Source organism: Podarcis vaucheri (assembly GCF_965113315.1).
Source record: "Podarcis vaucheri genome assembly, chromosome: 15".
Taxonomy (NCBI): domain Eukaryota; kingdom Metazoa; phylum Chordata; class Lepidosauria; order Squamata; family Lacertidae; genus Podarcis; species Podarcis vaucheri.
Window position 1 is genome coordinate 39359970 of NC_138753.1, and position 25928 is coordinate 39385897.

The 25928-nt window shown below is 45.0% G+C and overlaps 1 protein-coding gene across 3 annotated transcripts; it reads right to left on the reverse strand.

The window, feature by feature from the left end:
* Positions 1–7581: 7581 nt before the first annotated feature.
* On the reverse strand, positions 7582–21026 carry LOC309519502 (transcription factor IIIB 50 kDa subunit-like). 3 transcript variants are annotated; one of them, XR_014213846.1, is made up of 8 exons: positions 20430–21026; positions 20184–20243; positions 19182–19503; positions 17693–18480; positions 11197–11285; positions 10068–10513; positions 9561–9738; positions 7582–7787 (listed from the first exon to the last, which is right to left on the reverse strand). XR_014213846.1 is itself a non-coding variant. In XM_082200573.1 (4 exons), exons 1-4 carry the CDS (start codon positions 20581–20583, stop codon positions 17772–17774), a joined length of 1245 nt encoding a protein of 414 aa, XP_082056699.1. In that variant the 5' UTR covers positions 20584–21026; the 3' UTR covers positions 17624–17771. The 3 variants fall into 3 exon arrangements, 1 of the variants encoding a protein (XP_082056699.1); XR_014213845.1 differs by lacking the exon at positions 11197–11285; XM_082200573.1 differs by lacking the exons at positions 7582–7787; positions 9561–9738; positions 10068–10513; positions 11197–11285 and having other exon boundaries at positions 17624–18480.
* Positions 21027–25928: the final 4902 nt, after the last annotated feature.

Here is a 25928-nt window from a genome sequence, read left to right on the forward strand (position 1 = left end):
TCAGGTCCTAAGGTACAAGGGATCTATGCTAGGATTGACATATGTCCTCTTTTGGGGGTCCTACGTGGCCATCCAGGGCAGGGTGGGATATTACATTTTAAAGGAAATGTCCTGGATTTTGGGTTTAAAAAAAGAAGCGCACGGGCAGCTCTGGCTCTGGTGTGAGCTGCTCAGGCGCAGCGGCAGTGGAGGGCCGATCGGGCAATTGCCCTAAAAAATAAAATAGTTTGTGTTATGTTCCACATCCAGTCTCTAGCGGGCTTCTGCGGGCTGTGCGTATTTTAGTTCAGAACGAAGCAAAGCAGCCCAGCCTCCAGAATGCTTAAGAAAGCAATAGCTGCTGTTGCAGGGCTGTGCCCAAGAGATATTAATGAGACTCTCAGACATAATAGCTTGTAGTTATAGCTCAGTGAAGGGTGAGCTGGTTCAAAGCATGCTATTTTGACAGGGGTGGAGACCATGTTGACAGTTATTATATAATTATGTCGTCAGCACAAAGCACTTGGTTTCTGAATCATTAAAGAGATGTCCTAAACCTGGTATTCCCACAGGTATAGTAGATGACAGGCTGGAAAATAATTGGAATGAAGCCACCATTGATCATTGACGTCGTGACTTCATTCTAGGGTATGAGTGTATTTCCTTCAAAATATGAAACTAGTGTGGGTTCTAGACCAGAGATGGCCCTCCATGTGTTGGAGTAGGACTCCCACCATCCCTGACCATTCACCATGGAGGCGGATTCGGAAGGTCCCCCACCCCAATCTAGACTCTGTGAATTAAGGATGCTACGTCGCAGACTGGCAGTATTCTAATAGACACAGGTTTGAGCCACAGATGCCTCTATTGGCCCTTGGAAACAAGCAATTTGGGCATTCGGATCATAGCTGCGATCTCATTTGAAGCATACCATGCTTCCCCTGCCTTTCCACCTCAGTGCTGCTGCATCAGGTGATTCCATCTTTTCCTGATCTATTAAGTCTGAATCACAGTCTTGATCCAAATTGGTTCCGGCACATTCCTGCTTCACAGCACAGGGAAGTGAGTGGTGCCAAAGCTCAACTGTCACAGGGCTTCACAAGCTATGTGCTTCTTAAGCTGCAATGAGCTACGTTTATCAACCTGCTCTAGGTTTCGTGGAAGCATTTAGGAGCCAAAGCTGCCTCAAATTGTGGAATTTGAGTAGTTGAAAAGATTTCTTCTGCAAACAGCCATCGCCCCGCCCCCCGCAAAAAACAAAACAAAAACACATCTTGCTAGATTATTACCGGTATTTTTGTGTTCCATTACTTTCTTGCAGGAAGAGGGAGCCTGACCTTAGCCCCTGCTCCATATTCTGGAGTGGGCTTCAAAAATGATTTTAGAATTTGCTCTCTAGATTTAAATGACCGCCTTTTGAGTCTTCACTCAAAACATTTACAAGGGCACCCTTATGGGGGTTCACATTTTCTCCTAAGCCTATTTAATTTCCACAACAGCTGCACGCTGTACACTTTGGATGTGAAGCCTTGTCATCAAACAACAGGGGCACTGGGGTGGGTCAGGGGAAGGAAAAAGGCAGTAGTAAGGAAAAAAGGTGGTACAGAAATTTAATAGAAGAAAGGCATGCCAGAGAGACAGATGGTAGGAAGAAACTGCAGAGTGGAAGACACGAGAGAAGGCAAAGAGCTACTGTTCAATGGTTGAACACGTTTTGCCTGCAGAAGGTTCAAATAAGGCTGTGAATGCCCCTTTCTTGAACCCCTGGAGAGCTTCTCCCAGTTGGCATAGACAATTCTAAGCTAGATGGATCAATGATCTGTTTAAGGCACCTTTCTATTTTGCTAAGGGAGCACTTGCAAAGATTCTCCCAGTGCTCACTGACTGGTTAGCTAAGGAGGCAGAAGGGGAGAGGAAGCTTCTATGTAAGAACATAAGAAGTCCTGGATCAGACTAAAGGCCCATTTAATCCAGCTCTGTTCTCATATCGGCCTACCAGATGCCTATGGGAAACCCACAAGCAGGATAGGAACACAGTAATACTGGAATTTACCAGCCAAAATCTTTGCTGCAAGCCTCTCTCTCTATCAACTTGCACAATCTTCAGTGGTAATTAAAACTACACTATCTTTTCAGGTTCTTTCAAGCCTACCAATTCTAGGATCATTGAGGAATGTCTGCTTCTTAAAACCCATAAGGCTTAATGTACAAACAGCTCTCACAATAGAAGTTTCAGTTGCATATGAAGCCCTTTTTCTTTCACACTTTGGAATCACCATGATGGAATCCAGTCCTTGTACAGCAGAGAATCATTTCTATCAGTATGGACTAAGGAACCATTCTGATATAGCGTGCAATAATGTGGATTGTATATACAGCATTCTTCACTTAAAGTTTGTGAAGATAGGCAAAGAAACACAAGTGTTCTCACAAGTTTAAATAACTTTATTTTTAACATTTCACAAGGATGAAGGTCTTCGTAAAAAAACCAAAAACACAATGGGATTAAGTACCAAGAGTAACAAGGCAGAATATAAATATACATTCAAATACTTCAACATTAAGCACTGAGCAAATGTTTGCACAAGGGGAAATATCCCTCACAATGTACCACACTTTTCACAAAATTCAGCATTTCGATGTCAGGATTGCGTAAGTCACAGATACCAAAGAGAAGGCACAGATACCAAAGAGAAGGCACAGATTGCAAGGTATCCTTGCTGTGTATTGCCCAAATCTCATCAAAATGTATACAACTGAGCAGACCTTTATATGAAGAATGGTCAGCAGATTTGGGCCCAGTGAGAATACTCCCTCTTGCATGTGGCACATTGTGTTGCCAGCTGCAGCCCCGTGGTCCCTGGAGATTTTAGGACAGGTTAGAAACTAGAAGATTTTCACCATCTGCTGGAAGCTGGTCCTGTACTATTTCTATTAAAACGGTCAACACTATTTGTTACTAGATCCATTCCTACTGAATATGTATTAAACACAAATGTCCACTGTACTTTGGGACCATAAAACCATCAGAAATAAACATTTTCTAGTCCACAGTAAAACTGTATTTCAATAAAATACTTGTTCCCAAAAGCATGATCCTGTGTGCTTATGGCTCCAGCAGGAGCAAAGAGACATGAAGCCTCTTAAAATAAACACCACAGGCCCTGGAGATTTTAGATACGGTAAACAACAGTTCCTCCCCTTTCAATCACCTGAATTCATTGACCTAGTTGAGGAAAGGTGACAGCATCAGCCAGAGGATTTCATCAAGAGAATTAGCACTATGCAAGAAGATCGACAAATCTATTCAACAAGCACCACATTCCATGTAGGGCAACAGGAACATGGAGTCCAAGCTCACAGTCCAAGTCTTATATTCAAACCTTACAGTATTAATTTTTCTACCAACCTCCAAACTATGTACTTAGGGCTCTCATTGCATAAATATTGCCATGTCAAATGAGGAATAAACTAGAGGAACCACTTAGCTGTTCCTATTCTTTGGTGTTTGCAAATGAGATTGCACAGTATCAAGAGCAATTAAGAGTGCACCATTGAGAAAAAGTCAAGATGTATGGGTGATATCGGATCATGTCATACTAAGAGCAGGCCCACAACAATCAAGAGTCCTTAGTCATTGATTACAAGAGGTCTACTCCCATGTATGACTTGCTTAGAATCAACCCCTCTTTGATTACCTGAGAAGTTTATAATCCAGTGTTGTGACTGAATACAAAGGGAGGGCTGAAGAGATATTCAGTGCCAAGCTCATCCCTCTTGAAAGTGCATAGGCAGAAAATGAAGAATGGCTACAGTCAAAAGCATGAAAATTAATCCGTCCACGTCTTCAGACATCACTTTGATTGCTGTTTGGCTGCCTGCATTTGTAGCTCAAATTTTCAACAAAATATTTTTTTTAATCACAGTTGATCTGACTGGAAGCCAAAAGTGCATATACAAGCTTACGCTTGCAAAAAGCCATGCTTTACCTTATAGTTGCTATCTTCAAATAGTTCAATTTCCCATACAATGGTCAATGTGGATTTCACCCCAAATGCCTAGTGATGGTGGATGTATTGTTTTATTAGGAAACCTACAAAAGTTAATCCTTTGGAAACTTCAAACTCATATACTGGGCTAGTGCCCCATCCAGAGTAAGGGACCACGATGTAAAGGTACCCTTTAAAAATTAAGGGGCAGATGGAGATACTGAAATTAAGAATTCAATCTTCAACCCAGGAATAAGATCCATAAAAAATAAAATCAGAAAAAGTCTCCAGTTTTTTTAGTCTGCAGCAGAAATCATATTGCAGTAATTCTGACTATTCACATCTTCCAACAATTTATGCAGCAGCATAAACAGAATCTTTTGTAACTGAAGAAAGTGTCGTCTGTCTACAGAAACTGTTCTATCATACAGATACAGAAACTGGAACCAAAAGAGGCACAGTGAGACATTGCACACATACAGCTTTGTGCTAAGCCTCTCTTATGGGGTTGAGAATCATGTGGTCATCCAGATACCTCTGGGCTCCCAATGGCCATCCTTGAGGAGGATGGGAGTCGAGTCCAAGCACATTGGGAGGGCCAGATTCCCTATGCCTGCCCTACTTATTCCTCCTAGTTGGTTTCAGCTACAAGGCAATGCATTCAAAAGCTGCTCAATGTAGTCTTGCAGCTCCCGCACCTGCTGATCTCGCTTTGCAATGACATCTTTCAGCTTCAAGACCAGCTGGATCAGCTCGCTGTGTGTCAGCTGGCCATAAGCATAGGCGGGATCTGAAGGAAGATCATATTTCTTTAGGAAGGAAGCATGAACAGGTTAAAGTCATTTTGATATCAAGAACTGTTGCAAGGATGGCGTCAAAGGATCAGAAAGAAACTATAGAAACCTTTGGTTTCAGGGATTACTGGGGAATCCCAGGAATGATTTCAGAGCAAAGAGGTACCATATTTTTCGTCCTATAGGGCGCACCGGCCCATAGGACGCACCTCGTTTTTTTTGGGGGGGGGGAAATGAATTTTAAAAAATTATTCCCCGCCCCCCGCCGCGGCTGCTGCCCCAAGCCTTGCGCACACCTGCCCGAAGCACGGGGCACCCTCCGGAGGGCTTCCCGTGCTTTAGGCGACAGGCTGCCACCCCAAGCCTCGCACGCTCGGCGGGACCTCCTGCCGGGTGCGCAAGGCTTGCGGACACTCGCCGGGGCTGCAGGCTGCTGCCCACAAGCCTTGTGAGCTCACGGGAACTCCCACCGGGCTTGCAACGCTTACGGATAGCTTCCTGAAGCCTGGAGAGCGAGAGGGGTCGGTGCGCACCGATGCCTCTCGCTCTCCAGGCTTCAGCGAAAGCCTGCATTCGCCCCATAGGACGCACCCAGATTTCCCCTTCATTTTTAGAGGGGGGAAAGTGCGTCCTATGGGGCGAAAAATACGGTAACCTGTCTAAGCATCTTAAAAGCTACTGAAGATTCACAAAAAACTAGAATTTCAGGATTTGCCAGTAAGTACTTTTATGGCATGCAGACAAATGTGCACACAAGGTTTCTGTACACCTGCCTTCAACTATTTCTTCCCAGTAATAAACATGGAAAAGTGAAGATAAGACCCTCCTCATAACATGCAAAAAGTACTAAATAAATACAAAGCAGCAGCAGTAGTGGTTGTTTCAGTTAAGTGATAATAATTCAGGTTCTGTGCTCAAACACCAAACAGATCATTTGCAATATTAGTTGGAGGCACTAAATCACTAAACCTTGCTTATCTGAAAACAAAAATCCCTTTCAGGCCAAAGTCCTTTGGTGAAGATAGCAAGTTTTGAGCCTGGGGAATTCATACCCACTCACAGATCTAAACTTGTGTCAGTAAAAGGCTCAGAAAATTGCCCAGATGGGTAGGATAGCAGGGGCAGGGGGAATCGTACAACTAGAAAACTTGAACACATTTCTGTCTCCAAACGACTATACCCCTTTGCAGTTTGTCTAATCCCGCCAATAAATTTACAAGCTTCCTAACTCAGGGCACAGACCACCCAATTAGGTTTTAAAATATAGTATGTCTTAAATTACCTCTATATCGGCTTCATTTTGGTTACCCAAGATCTTTGATGTTATGCTCTGGTTTTTTGCAGATGATTCGCTTGTTGTAGTATGCGTTGGTTTCATAGGATGAAGTCTGAAAGAAGCACACACAATTAGTTCAGGCAATCCTATAGTACTTTGTACCTGAACAATTTTGTGCAGTTCTCCTTTTGGTCTGAAGGGTTAAACCACAGAGCCTAGGACTTGCCAATCAGGTCAGTGGTTCGAATCCCCGCGACAGGGTGAGCTCCCGGGGCTCACTCCCTGCTCCTGCCAACCTAGCAGTTCGAAAACACACAGTGTAAGTAGATAAATAGGTACCCTTCCAGCGGGAAGGTAAATGGCATTTCCGTGCGCTGCTCTGGTTTCGCCAGAAGCGGCTTAGTCATGCTGGCCACATGACCTGGAAGCTGTACGCCGGCTCCCTTGGCCAATAAAGTGAGATGAGCACCGCAACCCCAGAGTCGGCCACAACTGGACCTAATGGTCAGGGGTCCCTTTACCTTTACTTTTAGTCTTGCATGAAGCACTGCATGCACGCATGTTCCTGCTTTGGCTTCTAAAAAGAATAAAGTACATTTTCCTCTTCTACATACCTCTATTAGTGCAAGTTTAGATTTCATATTTACTGTTAAAACAGAAGATTTATTCTGCCCTCCTCTCTACACTTCAAGACTGATTAAGAAGCTCTCAAATGAAAAGTTTTACTTACCTATTTATTTATTTATATCCCTTCAAGGACCTTGAATACATGCCCACCCAACCCCAATTTTCCTCACTACCACCCTGTGAAGGAGGTTAGACATAGAGATAAGAGACTGGCCCATCACTGAGTGGAATCCTAGTCTGACACTCTTGCTGGTTCTAAACATCTGTCTCCCCCCCCCCCCAATAAAATATGGTTGGTTCCTTGGATATTTGTGCAGTTACCCAGATGTTTAGCAAGTGTGAAAAATAGAGTTTTCAACAAAGTTTATTGCAAACGTTTGCCTTGATTTCTTTTTTAGTTAAATTACACCCGTGGAACACTTCAGAAATCTAGGTAACACAAAACCTGTGCCGCAGTAAATTGCACTGCACTTATGATCACAACTAACACCGCTTTTAAAAAAAGTTAAGCATTTATCCAACTGCTGCTTTCACTTATTTTGGCAGAACATGAAAACTATATTTAGTATTTTAACAGGACAGTGGGTTTAAAAAATAAAGTAAAATTAAAGGTATAATATGAAGTGCTGATTCCTGTTTATGATACCTTTATTGTCATGTTACAATAGAGTCTGATTACTGCCTAAGCAAAACAAACCTTTGCTCAGTTTTATTCCTTCATTGACACTGCTACAAGAAATAGATACAGATCAACAGGGAAAGATTTTCACCTGTCCATAGGACACAAAATCCCTTACTGCGTTAAAAAGGGGAGGGAAGAATCAAAGCCATGCACAGTATAGCACTTGAGCCTTTATCTTTGCTCCCCCCCCCAATTCCTCTCACCTGAGCTTAGCAGGATGTGTTTCAGTCTGCCTTTCACCAGTCGCCTTTTTATTTGCTGTCAGCTCTCCCCCCTCAATGGAGGACCGTAACTCTGTGGAACCATCTCCACTCCTGGACAAATCTCCAGAAACTGCATTCTTTTCAGTACCCTGGGAATAATCACCTAGCTGCTCATCATCTGAACCCACTTCTGGAATAACAGAAAGGGTGGTGGGTTTGAAGTGAAGCTTGTACCGTCTGTATAAATAAAGAACAGCAAAGGTTCAGCATCAGGGGCTTAAATATTTCCTACCCACCCTTTTCCCACAAGGCCTCAGGGTGTGTTACGTATAAAATAGTTAATTTTCAGTTCAAGCTAAACAGAGTCAGGTTCTCCATGTAAGCAAAATGCCAGATAGGTCTGTAGACTGATATTAGTGGCATTTAGCCAGCAAAGTCCATTTTCGAAAAAGAAAAGAAAAAGTAAAGGGGAAGAGGAAGAGAAGAGAAGAAATAGCCTATTTTAAAAGGAGAACATGCTGTTATGAAATAATTTATCCATATTACCACATGAGTCTCAGAAATAGTTACTTTGGAAGCATCATGCAAAGATTTCTAAAATGCTAAGGACGTCACTCCTGGAACAGGGGGCCTTTACAGATCTGTGATAAGAAACTGGTAGCCGGCATGCTACCAGTATGTTGGGCATGTTCCCAAGATGTCTAGAAAAAGTTTGTTTTCTCATCCAAGTGAATATTCACAGACATACTAACACAGGCATAGGCAAACAGCCCTCCAGATGTTTTGGGAATACAACTCCCATCATCCCTCACCACTGGTCCTGTTAGCTAGGAATGATGGGAGCTGTCAGCCGAAAACATCTAGAGAGCCGTTTGCCTATGCCTGCACTAACAGAAGATATAATTACAGCTACCTCGCATCTTATGCAGTGGTTACATTCCTGGCCATTGCACATAAAAGCAAAATCGCGTAGAGCCAGGAACCCTCAGAACCAGGTGTCTCGCTTACCTGGTTCTCAGCAGGCAGCACGAGGGCTCTAGCATGCTGCTCTGTAATGTTTCCTCCACTCTCCATTTGTTTGTTTGTTCTGCTCCACCCCACCCCCCGGCCCAAATCAGCAATCACGTAGGTAAAATAAGCATTGCGAGTTACCTATATTTCTATTTCACCTTTTCTGTCACAGGACCTCAAAGCTAGATTAAGTGTGTCATGTGTCACATATTTACAGACTTTTGTCTAGAGCTTCATGGTTCTCAGTTAAGTCCTTGGAAGTGTGCTTCAATAAAGGGGATTACATTCTCTGCTAGACATCATTCCATCCTGGAGGCAGAAGAGGGACTGGCTCGCTCTCTTTGCCCTCCCCTCGCAAGAAAGTGGATCATCTTTGTTCTGAAGGCAGCATGCATTGTCATTTCTCTCCTTTCAAGAAGGCTAGAGACAGAAACCCTACAAATTACCGTATTTTTCGCACTATAACACGCACCAGACCATAACGCGCACATAGTTTTTAGAGGAGGAAAACAAGAAAAAAAATATTCTAAACGAAATAGTAGATATATGATTTTTGTGTGTTCATGCTGTGGCCACAGACATGTGATCTGACAGTGAGTTTGGAGTAGCCCAATGCAAAAATCCTGAGGATCCATGTGGATCCATGCTTTGTAACCACGGAGAAGGGAAGGAAGGGGAACTATGGATCCTCTGCTCACGACTGCAGCAGATCCCCCCCCCCCGCCGCCGCCGTCACCCGCAGGCATTCGCTCCATAACACGCACAGACATTTCCCCTTACTTTCTAGGAGGAAAAAAGTGAGTGTTTTGGTGCAAAAAATACGGTACCTGCAGAGTTACTAATCAACTGAAACCTACACAGGGCATGCCTGCCCTATCAGGAGGAAAGTTCTTACTCAGCCTGTAAAGTAAATATTTTCTATGACATACAATGAAAACCACTGGGTAGCAATAGCCTTAAAGCATGTCAAGCTCTCAAAATTCATTTCTCAAGACTAACCTTGGCCTGACGCGTTTGGTCTGAGATGGTTTCACAGAAGCTGAGTTTTTTTCTGGCTTCTCTTCTGCTGAGATGTTTTCATCAAAAGGGTTCAAGGATGCCTTTGTGATTCGGAGGTCCGCAGTGCTGCTCTTATCTGAGCTATGACCTCTTCTGTGACCCTCATTTGTGGAGGGTTCTGAAAAGAAAGAAATCAGCATCAGAATAGTGAAAGCACAAGTCCTAATACTACTGAAAATACTAATACCTAATCCAGCCCTAGATCAACTGATGGCTCTTAACAACAGCAGTACACTGAGACCCACCTGCATCCCACTCATTTACAACTATTAGGCACAATCATGAAGACACTTCACAGCTTCCAAGCACTGTCTTTAAATAATACAAGAAGTCCAGCTTTAACTATTATGAAGAAATGGCACATTTTACTACTTAGCACACTTTGTAAACTACACAACTGTTAAAACATATGAGAAATATATTCTCTTTTCAATAGACAATACTTACTCTCTGAAACAGGAGTTAAAGTGTCATCATCACTATCACTCCATCGCGATGAAAAGTCACTGGGATTAAGTCGAACTCTCTCTGTAACCGGTTGGAGAGAAGGTAACACAGACATGGACTGAGAGAGGTTGCTTTTCTGTAAACCACGTTTGGAGAATAAGGTCTTGAACTTTGATTTTTTCTTTTCTTTCTCATTTGACTCTTCCTCACTGTCAGCCGGGGAGTGACTAATGCTAGGAACCATAGCTGAAGCTGTGTCTGGCAATCCATTGCCTCGTTTCCCCTTTAGCTTGTCTTTCAGCTTGCCAAATGGTCTCCGTGACTTATCTTTCATGGGCAGATCAAACATGCTGGCTGTCATGTTGCTCCTCATGAATTGGATATCCACCTCAATCTCACCTCTCTCTTTTTCCTTCTTTCCTGGTTTGGAGTGATGCCTGTACCATCTGTACAAATAAAGAACAGCAAAGGTTCAGCATCAGGGGCTTAAATATTTCCTACCCACCCTTTTCCCACAAGGTCTCAGATTCTGTTACGTATAAAATAGTTAATTTTCAGTTCAAGCTAAACAGAGTCAGGTTCTCCATGTAAGCAAAATGCCAGATAGGTCTGTAGACTGATATTAGTGGCATTTAGCCAGCAATTTCAATAAAGGGGATTACAATCATGTAATAATTATAAGCAAACAAAACAAGTGTTTCTCCAGAATTGCTTTCTGGGGCCTCCCCCCAGAGGATCAATGAGAACCATGCCAGAAAACGGTTAATTTTGTACTGTAAATTTATCCATTGTTCAGGGCAATGGGTTCCCCCAAATATTCATATAATTTTGCAGGAAGACACAGGAAAGGCTCTGCTACTAAGCCGAGTCCCATGATCGCTTAACAGCTCCACCTAACCTGTGCTGTTATGCTCTGGTATCATGCAATATTAGCAGGCCTTACTAGTTCATGAGTTATGGTAGAACAGCTCCACAGCATGACCTTGCCCATTGCCAAACAGCTACCTCTCCATTTAAGGTTATGCCATGAAGACATCTGCATAAAAGGTATCAACAGTCAGAGGAACTCTGTAGAATAGACTGTTTCTGCACTAAAACCCAAGATGCAAGCCATCTTAGTGTGTCTAACCTTCTTACTCCCTGAAAGGCACCACATGAACCAAGACAAATTCTGCCAAACAGTCTTGAACGGAGCGGGATACAGCAGAGGATACAGAGCTAGAAAGAGAGAAAATGAGAAAGTCATTACCAGGAAAGTTTTAGAACAGAAACAGCAGCTTACGTACAAAAGCATGTAATTTCTCCCCAAATATTGAATTTTCCGACAATATTTTCAGAAAATTGCATGCCTTAAAAGCATACATATCAAAACAGGAAAGGAAACAAAAGAGAAGAACTAGAGGAGGGAAAAGCACTAGAACACAAGTGAGCGATTTTCTATATTCACATTTTGAAAGCTCATCATTTGGCCCAATTTCCTAAAACAGCGGATAGCACGGTGAAACTATTTCTAGACAAACTACAGGAAGTTATTGCATGGCTAAAAGATTACCCTTAAAAAACAAAAACGAAAAGCACACACAGTACTACCACATCAGGGAAAAGGCCTGACAGAAATAATCTCATTGACATCTAATTCTTTCAGTACAGGGAAGTGTTTCTGTTTTACAAATAAGCATCCAGTCTTGAGATCTGGCAACAGTTTCATCCAAATTTCAGATTTCCCTGCCTTCAGACGAAAAAATATTAACTGGTCTGAATTGCATCTTTGCATTGTCTGTCCACATGTTAAGGGTGTGGTGTTGATTAGTGAGCTACCTCTTAATTGATAGATTCCGCCATAAACCTTGAAGCCCCAATTTTCATCTGTAAAACTAATAAAGTGCTTCAACTCTGACTTGTGCTGTTTATTCTAACAATAAAGTGTTATGAACAAGACATTTGTTTCTAAAATGATTTGAATACTTATCATGCCTGTATAAAGCAGTCAAGACTGCCAAAGTAAACTTGGTAAGCCTGCTGGATTTGTTACGTTAAATATTTGAGTATGAGAGCTGCCATTATTCACAGTAAGACACTTTTAAAAGAGTTCTTTACAAACACTGTTTTTGTAATACACTGTGACTTACAGTTTTAAAAACTAGGATGTTTAGCTCAGTCTAAACATATGTTTGCCAAACAGAAGGGTATTATGCATTCTTACGAAATGTTGCTTTTTGTACTCTTAACACAGATAGCCAAGAATCAAGGTGCACATACACATTTTAATGGCAGGGTTTGTTCTACAATAGCTATGGAAGCAGGCATCAGTGGAAAATTACTATAGCACATTATTTATTTTATCAGTATTTATATTTGAATCTGTTGCTCTTCAGATGTGAAACTCAAATATCATTGCTGGCCAATAGAGCTATGTCCCCAACAGCTCACCTGACAGTACTAGATAAATTGCTTGAATAGCACAATGTGGCTAATTTTTTTTTAATTCTTACTCACTGGTTTAAACCTTATACATAAAATGGCACAATGTGAAGCATAACTGGGTAGGTGTGAAATCCCAAGAGCTATCAACCTATTGAAGAAAACTTAACTGATCATGAGTTTTAGTCAATTAACCTACTGAATAATTTGTACAAATATAAAACAAACTGTTCTGAAGCAAGCATATTTTGTTTTAAAATAATGCATGTGTTGCAGCACACATCTTAGAAAAAGAAATTCTTGCAAACCAAGATTTAAGGAGAAGACAAAGATGCCAACGTTTAGGGGATTCATGATTGGGAGATGGACCCTAGTTTAGGAGGCCCTATAAAGGAATTAACTAAATTCGTATCAGCTACTCGCCTTGACAACTTAATGGAACTTCCATGTTCACAAGCACAACGGCGTAGTGTGGGTTGTCAGCACCCGGGGCAAGGCAAGTAATTTGCGCCCCCTAACCCCTAACCTGCTGCCGCTGCCAGCTTCTTCTTGCTGCTGCCTGGGCTGGTCTGCTGTGGTTCTCTCCCGCGCTCAGTGCTGCGCTGGGCGGCCGCTGCACTGTCCCTCCCCCAGATAGTCCCTCGCTCTCTCTCCGCACCACACGCCTGGCACCCACCCCCTCCACAGTGGGCGGCTCGGATCGGATTCGCACAGCCAGCACTGCAGTGAGAGAGAGTGAGTGAACCAGGTAGGGGCAGAGAGCTGCGAGTGCGAGCGCCCCCCCCAGATGTTGCGCCCGGTGCGGCCAGCCCCCCCTGCACCCCCCACGCTACGCCACTGCACAAGCATTAATACCACTGAATATCAGTTGCCAAGGCAGCAAACTGAGGAAGAACTGTCAGTTCCACACCCTGCTTGCATGTTTCCTGGATGCATTGAGATAACCGCTATCCAAAGCTGGATACAAATTTTTTTATTTAATAGATGTTTATTCTTCCCTTTAGCTAAAAGTAGGTTGTTAGGGAAGTTTACAACAATGGAATAAAATTAAGTATGCCAACTACTGTGATCCAGCAGAACTCTGCTCAGGAAAGGTATCAACAGGATACTTTACAGTGGTACCCCGCAAGACGAACGCCTCGCGAGACGAAAAACTCGCAAAACGAAAGGTTTTTTCGTTTTCGGGTTGCCTCGCAAGACGAATTTCCCTATGGGCTTGCTTCGCAAAACGAAGCTTGCCCCGGGGACAGCGGGTCTTCTCTTTTGAAGCAAGGGGCTGCGGGGAGATCGCTTCTCCCGGTGCTCCGAAGCCGGGCGGGGGGGGGGAGGGAACACCTTCTGAAGGCGGGCAGGGGGCGAAAGTCTTTGCTCCCAACCTGCCTGCCTGTCCTGGAGGGCTTTTGAAGGCAGGCGGGGGGGAGCAAAGACTTTCGCCCCCCGCCCGCCTTCAGAAGAGGTCCAGGACCTCTTCTGAAGGCGGGCGGGGGGCAAAAGTCTTTGTCCCCCCTGCCTGCCTTCCCAGGGGCTTTTAAATCGCCCCGGACAGCGGAGAAGTCCTCCGCTGTCCCGGGGTTTTTTAAAATGCTGGGGGTGGGAAGAAAAGCCCTTGCCCCCCCCCCAGCCTTCAGATGAGGTCCGGGGACAGACTGTCCCCGGACCTGGTCTGAAGGCGGTTTCCCTAGGAACGCATTAATTGATTTTCAATGCATTCCTAGGGGAAACCGTGCATCGCAAGACGAAAAACTCGCAAGACGAAGAGACTTGCGGAACGAATTAATTTCATCTTGCGAGGCACCACTGTACAAGTTGTTCAAAGCTTGCTTGATTGTTTAATAGCCCACCTTCTTCTCCAACGAGCTCAAGATGGCATACGTGATTCTACCCCTCCTCATTTAATCCCCATAACAACCCTATGTTAGACTGAGAGCCAAGGTCAGTCAGTGAGCTTCATGGCTGAGCGGTCACTTGAACCCTGGTCTCCTAGGTCCTAGTCTGGCACTAACCTTTACACCACACCAACTCTTTATATTATGCCGTAGCACATTATACTGCTGTTTATTTCAAGTTTTAATAAAGTGTTTTTAAAAGTTTGATCCCGCCTCTGCTTGCAATGTTTGCTTATTGCATTTTTGCCCCACCCTTACTTCAAATAACTATGTATGAGTGACATACATAGTTCTCATTTCCCCATCCCATTTCATTCTCACAACAACCCTTGTGATTGATTAGACTGAGTGTGACTCGCCCGTGGTCTCCCAGGAAACTCTATGGACAACGGTGGAATCTTTACTAAAAGTGGCAGTTTTAATCCATGATCCATCGTGTTAAGAGCTTAGCTTTTGCTGCTGTCAGATAAACAGCTGAGATGAATAATTCTCATGCGGCATGCTGTTTCACACCTGTTTGGACATGTGGACCTTGAGCCTCTGACATACATAGGTAAATTGCACCTGGAAATGCCATTTAGTCAGCAGGAAGTCAACATCTTCAAACAGAACTATGGAGTAGTAAGGGACCTTGGATGTCATCTAGTCCAATGCCCAACGGATTCAGTGCAGGAATCTTGCAAATACACAGCTTCCTAAGCAAATGGGCATCTACCCATAGCTTAGAAACCTTCATAGGAGGAGATCCCACTACTTCCCAAGGCAGTCTGATCTGCCTTTGAACTACTCATACACTTAAGAAGTTTCTCCTAACGTAAAGTCAAAACCATCTTATTTAAAAGTTTTCAGTCATTGCATTTACCGTATTTTTCGCCCCATAGGACGCACTTTTTCCCCTCCAAAAATGAAGGGGAAATCTGGATGTGTCCTATGGGGCGAATGCAGGCTTTCGCTGAAGCCTGGAGAGAGAGAGGCATCAGTGCGCACCGACCCCTCTCGCTCTCCAGGCTTCAGGAAGCTATCCGCAAGCCTTGCAAGCCCGGTGGGAGTACCCGCGGGCTCACAAGGCTTGCGGGCAGCAGCCTGCAGCCCCCGCGAGTGTCCGCAAGCCTTGCGCGCCCGGCAGGAGGTCCCACCGGGTGTGCGAGGCTTGGGGCGGCAGCCTGTCGCCCGAAGCACGGGGACCCCTCTGGAGGGCTCCCCCTGCTGCGGGCGAGTGTCTGCAAGCCTCATGCGCCCGGCAGGAGGTCCCATCGGGTGCGCGAGGCTTGGGGCGGCAGCCCATCGCCCGAAGCACGGGGAGCCCTTCGGAGGGCTCCCCTTGCTTTGGGCGAGTTTCTGCAAGCCTCGCGCGCCCGGCAGGAGGTCCCACCGGGTGCGCGAGGCTTGGGGCGGCAGCCAGGGCTGGGGGGGGGAGGAAAATAATTTTTTTTTAATTCATTTCCCCCCCAAAAAAATGAGGTGCGTCCTATGGGCCGGTGCGCCTTATAGGACGAAAAATACGGTACATCTGTCATCTGGAGTAACATAGAACAAATCTGCTCCACCTTCTGCATCACAGTCTTTCAGTTCTTTGAGAACTATTCTCCTGCCTCCTTTCCTTTCCTTTCCTTTCCTTTCCTTCTCCAAGATAACCATGCCCAGCTTTTTCAACTGTTCCTCATCGGACTAGGTTTCCAGACTCCTCACCATCTTTGGAATATGCTATAGTTCAGGGGTGCACAACCTCCGGCTCACAGACCAAACGTGACCCACCAGTCCCATTTGCCCACAAGGCCAATCTGGAGAAGCCACGCTCACCTGCCCAATAAGGGATGCCATTAAAGTAGGCTCCCATTCAACCATCGCTCCTACTGTCCAAGCTGCAGCTCATTGAAGACTTGCAAAAGGCTTTGAAAGCAATTCCGTGAAGCTCCTTTTGATCTCTGACATAAGAGACGGAAAGGAGGAATGCAGGGAGGCTTACAAGGCATAACACTGCCAAAGCCTCTTGCACTCTGGAACCCCAACATGGAACCCTACACAATTTATGTTGGCAGGTAGTCAAGACAACCCACTTGCCAACATTTTGATGTCACAATGGCAGAATGTGATTTACTTGCTAGTTGCCCCACCCACACGTCAAAGTTTTTGGCCCCCCACAGCCAGAAAGATTCCTCCTCTAGTTTGTCTATCTCCTCCTTAAAATGCAGCAACTGGAACTGGACAAAGTAATGAACCTGGCTAATCCTACAATGACCACAACACTCTGGCATATCTCCTCTCTCCCTTTGAAGTTAAAGCATGCCCTTATCCGCATTTCTTCAGAAGTCCTGCTATGACTCCCTAAATAAAGAAGGCACAAAAATCAGATGCAACGGGTCATATTTAGGAGGCCTCTCTGGGCAGCGCCTGGCATCAGCCCCCTCCCTCCCTCCCTGCATGTGCCCCGTGCCCCAGCAGGTAGACTGCCCCTGGCAGCGGGAGCTCCACGAGAGGCCCCTCGCTCGCTCGCTCGCTCTCCCCTCACCGTGTGCATGTAGGGACAAAAATTAACTAAGCAGCTCCATTAATCAGGGCGACTGACTCACCACCTATCTAGTGACACGGGCATCATGTTCAGGAACCACCATACCATGTTCTATAAAGAGATGCTTGCAAAGCCACAACTTTTTCTTCTGGATCTAGGTTTAAAGCATGAATGTCTGAAACAACTTGCAATTAGATTTTTACACTTCTCTTCCACTCTCTCATGCCTAACTATGAGGACCATAAGTAGACCAGACAAACATTAATTCAAGTCAAACGCCAACTCAAAGAGGTATTTGTTGCTCAGGCTGGCTGACTGCCTCCACCCAACCCTTCAAGAGTGGATACTACTTCTCACCCAGCGATACGCATGGAAGCCTGCCAATCTTTACACCAAAAGTTGTCCTAAACAGCATGCAAACCACTGCAATGTGGCCACTTCCTATACCTATTCTCAGAGTTGAAGGAAAATAATCAACCTCGCCAACTAGTTACTAGTGGTCCCTACCAGTAACCAAAGTTATCCAAGCCACCCAAACCTGTCTTTAATTATTACCACAGCAGGGTGGAAGGAGCCATGCCTGAAGGATGCGGGAGATTCTTAGTGGGACAGGAGAGCTGGGGGGGGGGGCAGGGGGCGGGAATCACATCTGGCAACCAATGAATCCCTTTGCTTCAGACAGTACATAGGTAGACAAGTCTAAAAAGCCCAGGACACAAATTTTCACAATCCTCTAGTGGTTATGATGGCTCATTTACCAGAAGTAATGTATTTAGCATAAACTTTGGAAGTGTATACTCTATACTTACCAAACTAAGCCTCCTAGAGATAATATGTATCAGAAGGCTATTTCTTGCAAGCCTGTCTGAATCACTTGCAGCTTTGAGTTCACAGGCACGCTTGAGCCTTGCTAAACATCTCCTTTTCTTCTGGAGTTCGGATATACTGCTCTATCTCACTGTCTAAAATGGGCTCATCCCCAGTGATAGCAGAATCTTTAAGGCTTAGCTGAGGAGTTCGTAGCCTCTTTGCGGGGTTCAAGACGCAGGGTGGGAGCAAAGGTTTCCGCTTGCTGAACTTCTGCTTCTCTCCTGAAAGGGAGGCCTCTTCTACTGTTGCCGCGCTCTCATCGATTAGCTGCAGTGGTGCAGCTGCTGAGTTTTCTAGGCCACGGTCTTCCGTAGTATCCACGATGCGGAAGGCAGCCTGTAGAAGCACACGGCGGTGCCGCAGAAGGTCACCGATGTACTTTGCCACACTCCGACGGTCCACTTTCAGCACTCGCAACCAGCCCAGCTGAGAAGCCATTTGCAGGAGGATGTTATGCAGCAACTTCAGTCTCTGGTGGGCTGGCCGGGGAGCCTCCATGCCAGCAAGCTTGCAGAACTGAGAAAGGGTGCAAGTGAGGCGATCGACAGGCCGAAGAGACTGCCAAGCCAGGAAGGCTGCTGCTGTCACTAGGGGGGTGGGGTGCCGGCCGGTCACCAGCCACGTGTCGCTGGCAAGTTCCACCATCTGGATAGTCCTTGCCACCAGCTGCTCCTTTTCTTCCACAAACTTAGTCGGGACGCTGGGTGTATTCTGGAAAATCTTGAAGCTGGAAAGATGAAAACCAAACAAGCCATTGGATTGGGAGATGTGGCAGGATGGAGAAGACAAATAGGTGAAAGAGGGACATGAGCAAAAAGAAGCATTCTGTGAAAGGGCAAAGGGCAGAAGGCCCTGCATTTTCCAAGGACACCAAAAAGGCAAGCTGAGCAGCTTGAATCACAAAAGGCAAACATCTTCCATTAACCAGCACTATATGGACAGGGCTGAATTTACACTCTTCCTAACTTGTGCTCAAGAAAATTCTGTTTGTTGGCTTCTTGCCCTTAATAATAATAGGAAGGATTTCCAAGCAATTACGGGATTGGTAGCAGGAGCAGAATTCACAATTCTGAGAATTATTTGTTTAAAAAAGGAAGTTTGCTGCCCCTGTGGCTAAAGAGAAAAGCCTGGACCTGCCTGAAGTGCCTCAGATGAAATCTCAGAAATCAGGGAGTTGGAGTATACATGCACATATGAAAATACCCATTTCTTCCATGATGGAAGCACACAGCACACAGGGTTCCTACATCGAAGCACTGACTACACCGATCCCTGCTGAACTTTAAGAAGCTTGCTGTTTCAGCAGCCTTCCAATCAATATACCACACAGTCCGTATGATGCTTGTAAATTCTGTCTCTGAAATATGGAAATTGCACACCAACTTTGAGAAGTATTGTCAAGGAAAGGGCATAAGAACTTCAACATACCTGTTGAGGTGGGTTTTCACCATATCCATCAAGCTGAGAGTAGGCACATCCAGTGCCAGTTCCTTCAGGAAGCGTAGATAGGTCTTTGCAAACAACTCCTTGTCTCCATAGAGTAGCAGGCAGACTGTGCCCATGGTCAGGGGCCAGTTGTGCTGGCGGCAGGTCACAAAGACGCAACAGCCCACAAGCATCTCCTTCTTCTCCAATCTGACTAAACTGAAGCAGGGACGTTTGATTGCCTGCTGGTAATAGGACACGGCTGTATCTTCAAACAGAGAAGGAAGCCGCAGAACTTTGCAGAGATCCCGAACACCTTTGACTCCTGTGGGGGAAAATACCACAGCAGTACTTAAGAAATGTTTCCACATACACATTTATCAGTGACAAATCTAACCGCAGGGTAGGTCTCTGCCTGTATGAAGCTGCCCATATACTAAGATAATCTGTGGAGGCTCTGTTTCACATGCTCCCACTTTTAGAGGATAGATGGGTGGCAATCATGGATAACATATTTTCAATTGTGGTAGTGTAACTGGAGTGTCCAAACCAAGCCTACTTTGGCTTTTTTTGGATATTATGGAGAACTTTTTCAAATGAAAGTCTTTGGGGGCTCTAATTGAGAATGGCTGTTAGTATTGCTGTTTCAACTTCATATTTAATTTTGATTTGGCTTTTAGTTATGTACTGATTTTTATTTTTTGCAGCTGTACACACAATTATAATGGCCGTTTAATGGTAATGGAAACAGACTGGTCCATGGTTAACCAGTCTGTCAATGATTCAGGTGGGATTTAATCAGGCAATCAAACTGAACTGTGGACTCTATGTACCTCTAAAATTCTAAAATAGGTTGTTTTGATGTTGGTCCCACAGCAAATAGGTAAGACTGTTTTAAAAATGCAAACTTCTCTTTGCTTTTAGAAAGTGAAACAATGCAGCTCTTGTGGATGACAGACACATTAATTTCCACAAAGCATCAACAGAGTAATGCAGAATACGTACCTCGCTGTACACAACGGCTCGTTTGCTCATTCTGACCAGTACTCCGTGAATATGTGACTTCTATGAGATAAAAACACAGATATCAGCCAAACTTTGGTCCAAGCTCTCAAACATGCACCCATTTTCAAACTGTTGAATGGTGTAGGGCCTGTCTATATTTGAGAACTGCTTGCAAGTCGTATCTCAAATCCTATGTCTTTGTAAGATACAAAGAGTTTTGAGCTATTTTGCTATTCTTAGCCTCACCTTGTAAATGTTCTTCATCAGCATATGTGGTTGTGAGAAGCCCTTCAGTCAGAATGAAGCCACAGTCTGCGCACACCAGCTGGTTCTGAGCATAATGAGAGTCCTCTACAATTTCCAAGGAGTCACAGTCTGGACACTTCTCTTGGCTCGACATCTTAGCAGCCTGAAAGCATAAATCAGGTCCACAGTTGGTCACTGATATTTTGGTATTATTTAATTACTTCCATGTATTACATTTACCGTATATCCCACCTGTCCTTTGAAGAGCTCAAGGTGGTATAATGGTTCTCTCGCCACCCAATTTTTATTCTCACAACAACTCTGTGAAATTAGTTGTTTGTATTACTACTACTGGGACGCGGATGGCGCTGTGGGTTAAGCCACATAACCTAGGACTTGCCGATCAGAAGGTCAGCGGTTCAAATCCCCGTGACGAGGTGAGCTCCCGTTGCTCGGTCCCTGCTCCTGCCCACCTAGCAGTTCGAAAGCACGTCAAAGTGCAAGTAGATAAATAGGTACCACTCCAGCGGCAAGGTAAACGGCATTTCTGTGCGCTGCTCTGGTTTGCCAGAGGCGGCTTGGTCATGCTGGCCACATGACTCGGAAGCTGTACGCCGGCTCCCTTGGCCAATAAAGCAAGATGAGCACCGCAACCCCAGAGTCGCTCACGACTGGACCTAATGGTCAGGGGTCCCTTTACCTTTATTACTACTACTACTACTACTACTGCTACTACTATTATTATTATTAATTGAGTTTATATACCATCCTATACCCAGGGCTTTCAGGGCGGTTTAAAGAACAGTATCAACCTAACCAGTTAGAATTGCCCACAGAATTGTTGATTTTTTTTATCATTTACTAAGTATTAAAGTATATCAAATTCTATTCAAAAACCACAGTCACTGCCGGGATGTTAGAAGATATAACAGGACAAAAAGTATGGAGAAGATAGAAAAACAAAGTCTTTTTATTTCCCTCAAAATCAAGGTGTCTCCTAGCTTGAAGGCCTACCATACTCTCACATTTGAAAAGTATCATCATAAAATCAGTCTGAGAATTCTACAGTACAGCGTTACATTTCTGAAAAGAACTACAAAGACTACCAGAGATTTGTGGGGGCTCTGTCTTCAGTTCTGATATGCAGAATGCAGCTTTGATTAGGAGGGGAAGGAAACGCTCTCCAAGTACTCAGCTCAAATAACACAGGGCCTGATCCTGTCTTGTCATTGGAAACTACTGTATTTAAAGGCTCTTGGTGGGGGTGGGGTATCACAGTTTGTCCAAAACCGGAGGGAGCCTGGATGTGGGGCTAGCGGTTTTTCCTCTCGCATTTGAAGCATCACCAGCCTGGTGGCCTGGCAAGACTTGCCCCACAGCCATTCGCTAAACAAGTGCTTCATAATTTTAAAAAAGGGCACGGAGACAAAGTTGTTGTGGAAAGCTCCTCCTTTGTTTTTCCAGAGGCTCCTAAAGGCAAGTGAATAATGCCAGGGCAAGCTGGAGTGCGGGAAAGGGGAAGAGATGTGAACTGCTGGCTGGTTAGGGGACACAGAAAAAAGAGGGGGAAACTGACTTGTGTGATTTCGGTAATGGTGATGTAAAAATTGGGGTTTGGCTTTTGCTTCCCAACTCCCCATGGGAATCTGAGTCCCCTAAGTCCATGATCGGCCAGAGAAGAATGGATGGAGGCAGAATCCAGTGGAAAACAAGGCAGATGTTTATTTTTCTGTTGCAACAGAGTCCCCTCCCCTGCTTCCAAGGAGGGGAGAGACCCTCAACAAAAGTGTGCAGGAACCTTGACCTTGCCCAACCCCCTTAGCCAAAGACCACCCCAAAATCATCATACATCTATCATTGGAGGCGGTCTACAGCAGAAACCCTGCCTAGCAGGATACCTGATAATGGTCGCCGATTGCATTAGCTGGGCAGCCTGGCCATTCTTTCGTGATGGTTAATACTTTAGCTCCTGAATCCAGGTCACAGGCTCCCCCTATTCATACACAAATACACCCTTAAGACAGGATTTGCAAGCGCAAAGGCAATGGGGAGGCTTTCCCTATTTGCCTCCCTCACTGCAGATGAGTATTTGAGGTCATTGAGAGTCAAAATGGCCTCAGGATTGCTCTCCCGTACTATTTCAGACACATGGTTTATATATATAGATATGTGTGCATTGATGAATATTTAGTCTACATTTGAGGCCTTAGAATTCTTATAACAAGGGAGAGGAGGAGGAGGATTGCTGGCGGTGCTCGCAGAATCAGCGGCAGGTGAAGGGGGTTTCTGCCCACGCCACTCGCGGCTTGCATGCCCTCCAAAAAACCCCCACATCCCCCCCCCCCAAAAAAACCCCGGCCTGGCTCCTAGACAGCCACCCAGGAGCCTCTTTCCCCCTTTACTGACTTATCCTCTCGCCGCCGCTTTCGCAACACCGGAAGAAGCCAGGGGAGCTTTTTCAAGAGGGCACACGCTCCTTCCGGGCAATCCCCATGGCAACGGGGCAATCGGGCCCAGACGCGCTCCAACGCTAAGCGGCCTCCGGAAAGAAACAAGGGAGCGCAGGACAAAGGTTCCGCCAGAGCCGCTCAGCTCGAGGGCGTTAGAGATGCGGCGAGGCGGAGCATTTGTGTCTGGACTGAGGGGTTGTCAGATCTCCGGGAATGAGCTGAAGTTCCAGCCTTTTAAGCTCCTTTTCTCGGAGTTTATTCTTGGAATTTAATAAAAAAGTTTAAAGAACCAACAACACCAGGAAAGCTGAAGACTTCCTTTTCCATCTTTGTAGTAAACCGTCTATTAGCAGCCTACCTTTGTCTCATTTTCACCCTATCTTTCCTGATCTTTCGTTTAAAATAAGTTCCCCTTGGAATACTTGTAGATTTTTGAGTGGGGGAGACACCAGCGCCTTCTGTAATAGGGGGAAATATTAATATCAACACTTAGGACTGGAGACATACTCTTCAGTTCTAGCCATGTTGACTCAGGTTGTAGCCTTAATCTGGATTCAACCAAAATCTACCTTTCTGTGACTTAAATCTAGTCTTGCCCTCTAGGGAAGCAGAGAGCAAGTTTCTGCCCTATTCTTTTAGGGTGTTTCAAGAGTGCTATGTCAAAGTAATGTCATATTCTGGATAGAACAATCAGACCAATCATTTAGCACTTTGATAATAGCTTCAGTGCTGTGCAGTTCTGCATGCTGTGGTTGTGAAACTGGCACCACATTTCCCAGACCTGATAAAAATAATCCTAGCAGCATAATGCTTCCACTTTGGGGGAACTGTTGTTTATTAACAGTCAAACAGCTTAAACCTAAACCATTTGGTAAACCTAAAGCATGGGTAAACAACCATTCTTGCAACAGCAAGTGGAACCTGAAAGTTTTACTGTGGGGATGTGATTGCACATCTGTGCTATGGGACCTGTGGCATCTCCAAGAGAAGTATTACAAGACACTCTCTTCCATTCCTAGGCTAACTTGCACAAGCCCTCAACCTTCAGCAACCCTCATAGGAAGGAATGGAGGACTATAGAAACTTACATATGCACACACCATATACAGTTATGAGCCATGCACTGCACACAAGGGAATTTAATGCTGCGTTATTATGAACAAAATATGGATGAGCAAAACTCAAACCAGCAGATGGCGCCCTTACTTTACACTTGGTGCTCTCCCTAAAAGTTGCTACATCACATTTCTATACATTTGTCCATTGGAAAAAGGTGTTAACCAGCTTAAATCTGATTTTTGTTGCAGCAGGGGACCCCAAAATTCCAAAATACAGCTGAAGCTCTAAGATGCTGCTACACACAGCAACTATGAGAGTGCAGCAGTGATGGGCATTCAGAATACAACAAATTCAAAAACGTTCTCATTTAAGCAATGCTTGAAATCTTGGAGGGCAGGGGGACAAGGGACAAGATTTTTTGAGGTTATAGGTGGAGAAGCAGTTTTGCACCAGTCCTGGCCTCTTCTGATAAACAGAAGCACAATTATGCGAGCAACAACAAAAAAGCAATGTGTTGTATCCAACATTAGACCTGCTGAGAGTAGGCCCATTGAAACGAATCAATATGACATATTCCCAGCATAGCTGTCAACTTTCAGATTTGAAAATAAGGGATCAGCAGCCTCACCTGTCCCAGGCACTCCTGTCTTCCACTGCTTCCCCCAATTTGGCCAAACTCATGCTGGTAGCTTCGAGAACACTGTCCAACCATCTCATCCTCATGGTTCAATGTTACTAGTGAGCAAAGTTACCCAGTCAGGATTTGAATCTTGGTCCTAGCTTTTGGGGTTAAGTTTCTATTTAGCTGTCCATTAATACTGACAACCCGTATCTCCCATTCATCTCTCAGATCCCCTTGTAAATCTAAAGTACTGACATCCTGCGTAAAAAACTTCCCTAATTACACATTGTGTGAAGGTAAGTGTGTGAAGCTACAGCATTCCTATTATCCGCTTAAGTGACAGTCACTCTCTCTCTCACTCTCTCTCTCTCTCTCACACACACACACACAAACACACACACACAGAGTAGAGCCCCTCCCAGCCAAAGGCCCAAAGGCAGAAAGCCCATCCAGCAGTCAAACGAAGCCTCAAGCGGTGGTTCGCACAGCGCAGCAACCCGGCAAAGGGGATGAAGCAAGGAAAACCACCATCACCTCTCCGCTGGGAAGCGCTGAGCAAAGTCGAGTCCCCAGGCAACGCGGCCGGGCACAAGGCATGCAAGCTCCACCCGCCAGTCATTCTCAGACTCCTTACTGGTGAGCAACACAGCCGAGCAAAGCAGTTGAGGAGCCTCCCTGGTCAGCAGGGAGGGAGAGGAGCTGCTTCCTTTGAAATCTGGGAAATTTACAGGATATCAACAGTGGGAAACGGCGCTGGAATAAGGGAGTTTCCCGCCAAATAAGGGAAGGTTGACAGCTATGATTCCCAGTACTGTTTTTCTAGAAAATGAGGTGCTGGAACTCACCATGAACTCCTCCCTTGTTCTCTTATAATGCAATGGTGCTCACCTGAGAGGTGCCGGAACTGAGTTCCTGTGAGTTCCGGCTAAAAAAACTCCTCTGCATCTTCCTATAGAGAGGAGGACAGATCAGGTGAGTTGTGTAGCTGCTGTCGAAGTATTAACTGGTGCTGGCAAATTCAAGGCCTCTGCTCTCCCTTGTGGTTCATCATCTTTAATCCATGCTTAGAACGTGCAACCTTCAATTGGAGGCTTGTCCTCTCTAATGAAGCACACAGGGCTACTCTAGCCTGCTTAGTTTTGATGCCACAATTATGGAATGCCCCACAGCAGGGCAAAGGTCTCTTCAGTTCAATTCCTACTCACCTCACCAGGCAATGGAAGTATCTGCCAAGCCATTCAGGGAAAGGTAAACATTCTGCTGCTGTTAGATAGATGTTGAACATAGTGGACCATTTTTGAATCATGCTGCACCGTGAGCGCACCTAGCCCCAAGGAGGACAAGCAATTGGAAGTTTAGGTCTTTATT

What these genes read in the sequence shown, in the direction of transcription:
- LOC309519502 (XM_082200573.1), bottom strand. Translation starts at nt 20,583, where the DNA reads ATGTCGAGCCAAGAGAAGTGTCCAGACTGTGACTCCTTGGAAATTGTA. An exon ending in GAGCCGTTGTGTACAGCGAG is followed by an intron (nt 19,504 to 20,183) that starts GTACGTATTCTG and finishes TTTCCCCCACAG; the next exon opens with GAGTCAAAGGTGTTCGGGAT. An exon ending in GTGAAAACCCACCTCAACAG is followed by an intron (nt 18,481 to 19,181) that starts GTATGTTGAAGT and finishes TCATCTTTCCAG; the next exon opens with CTTCAAGATTTTCCAGAATA.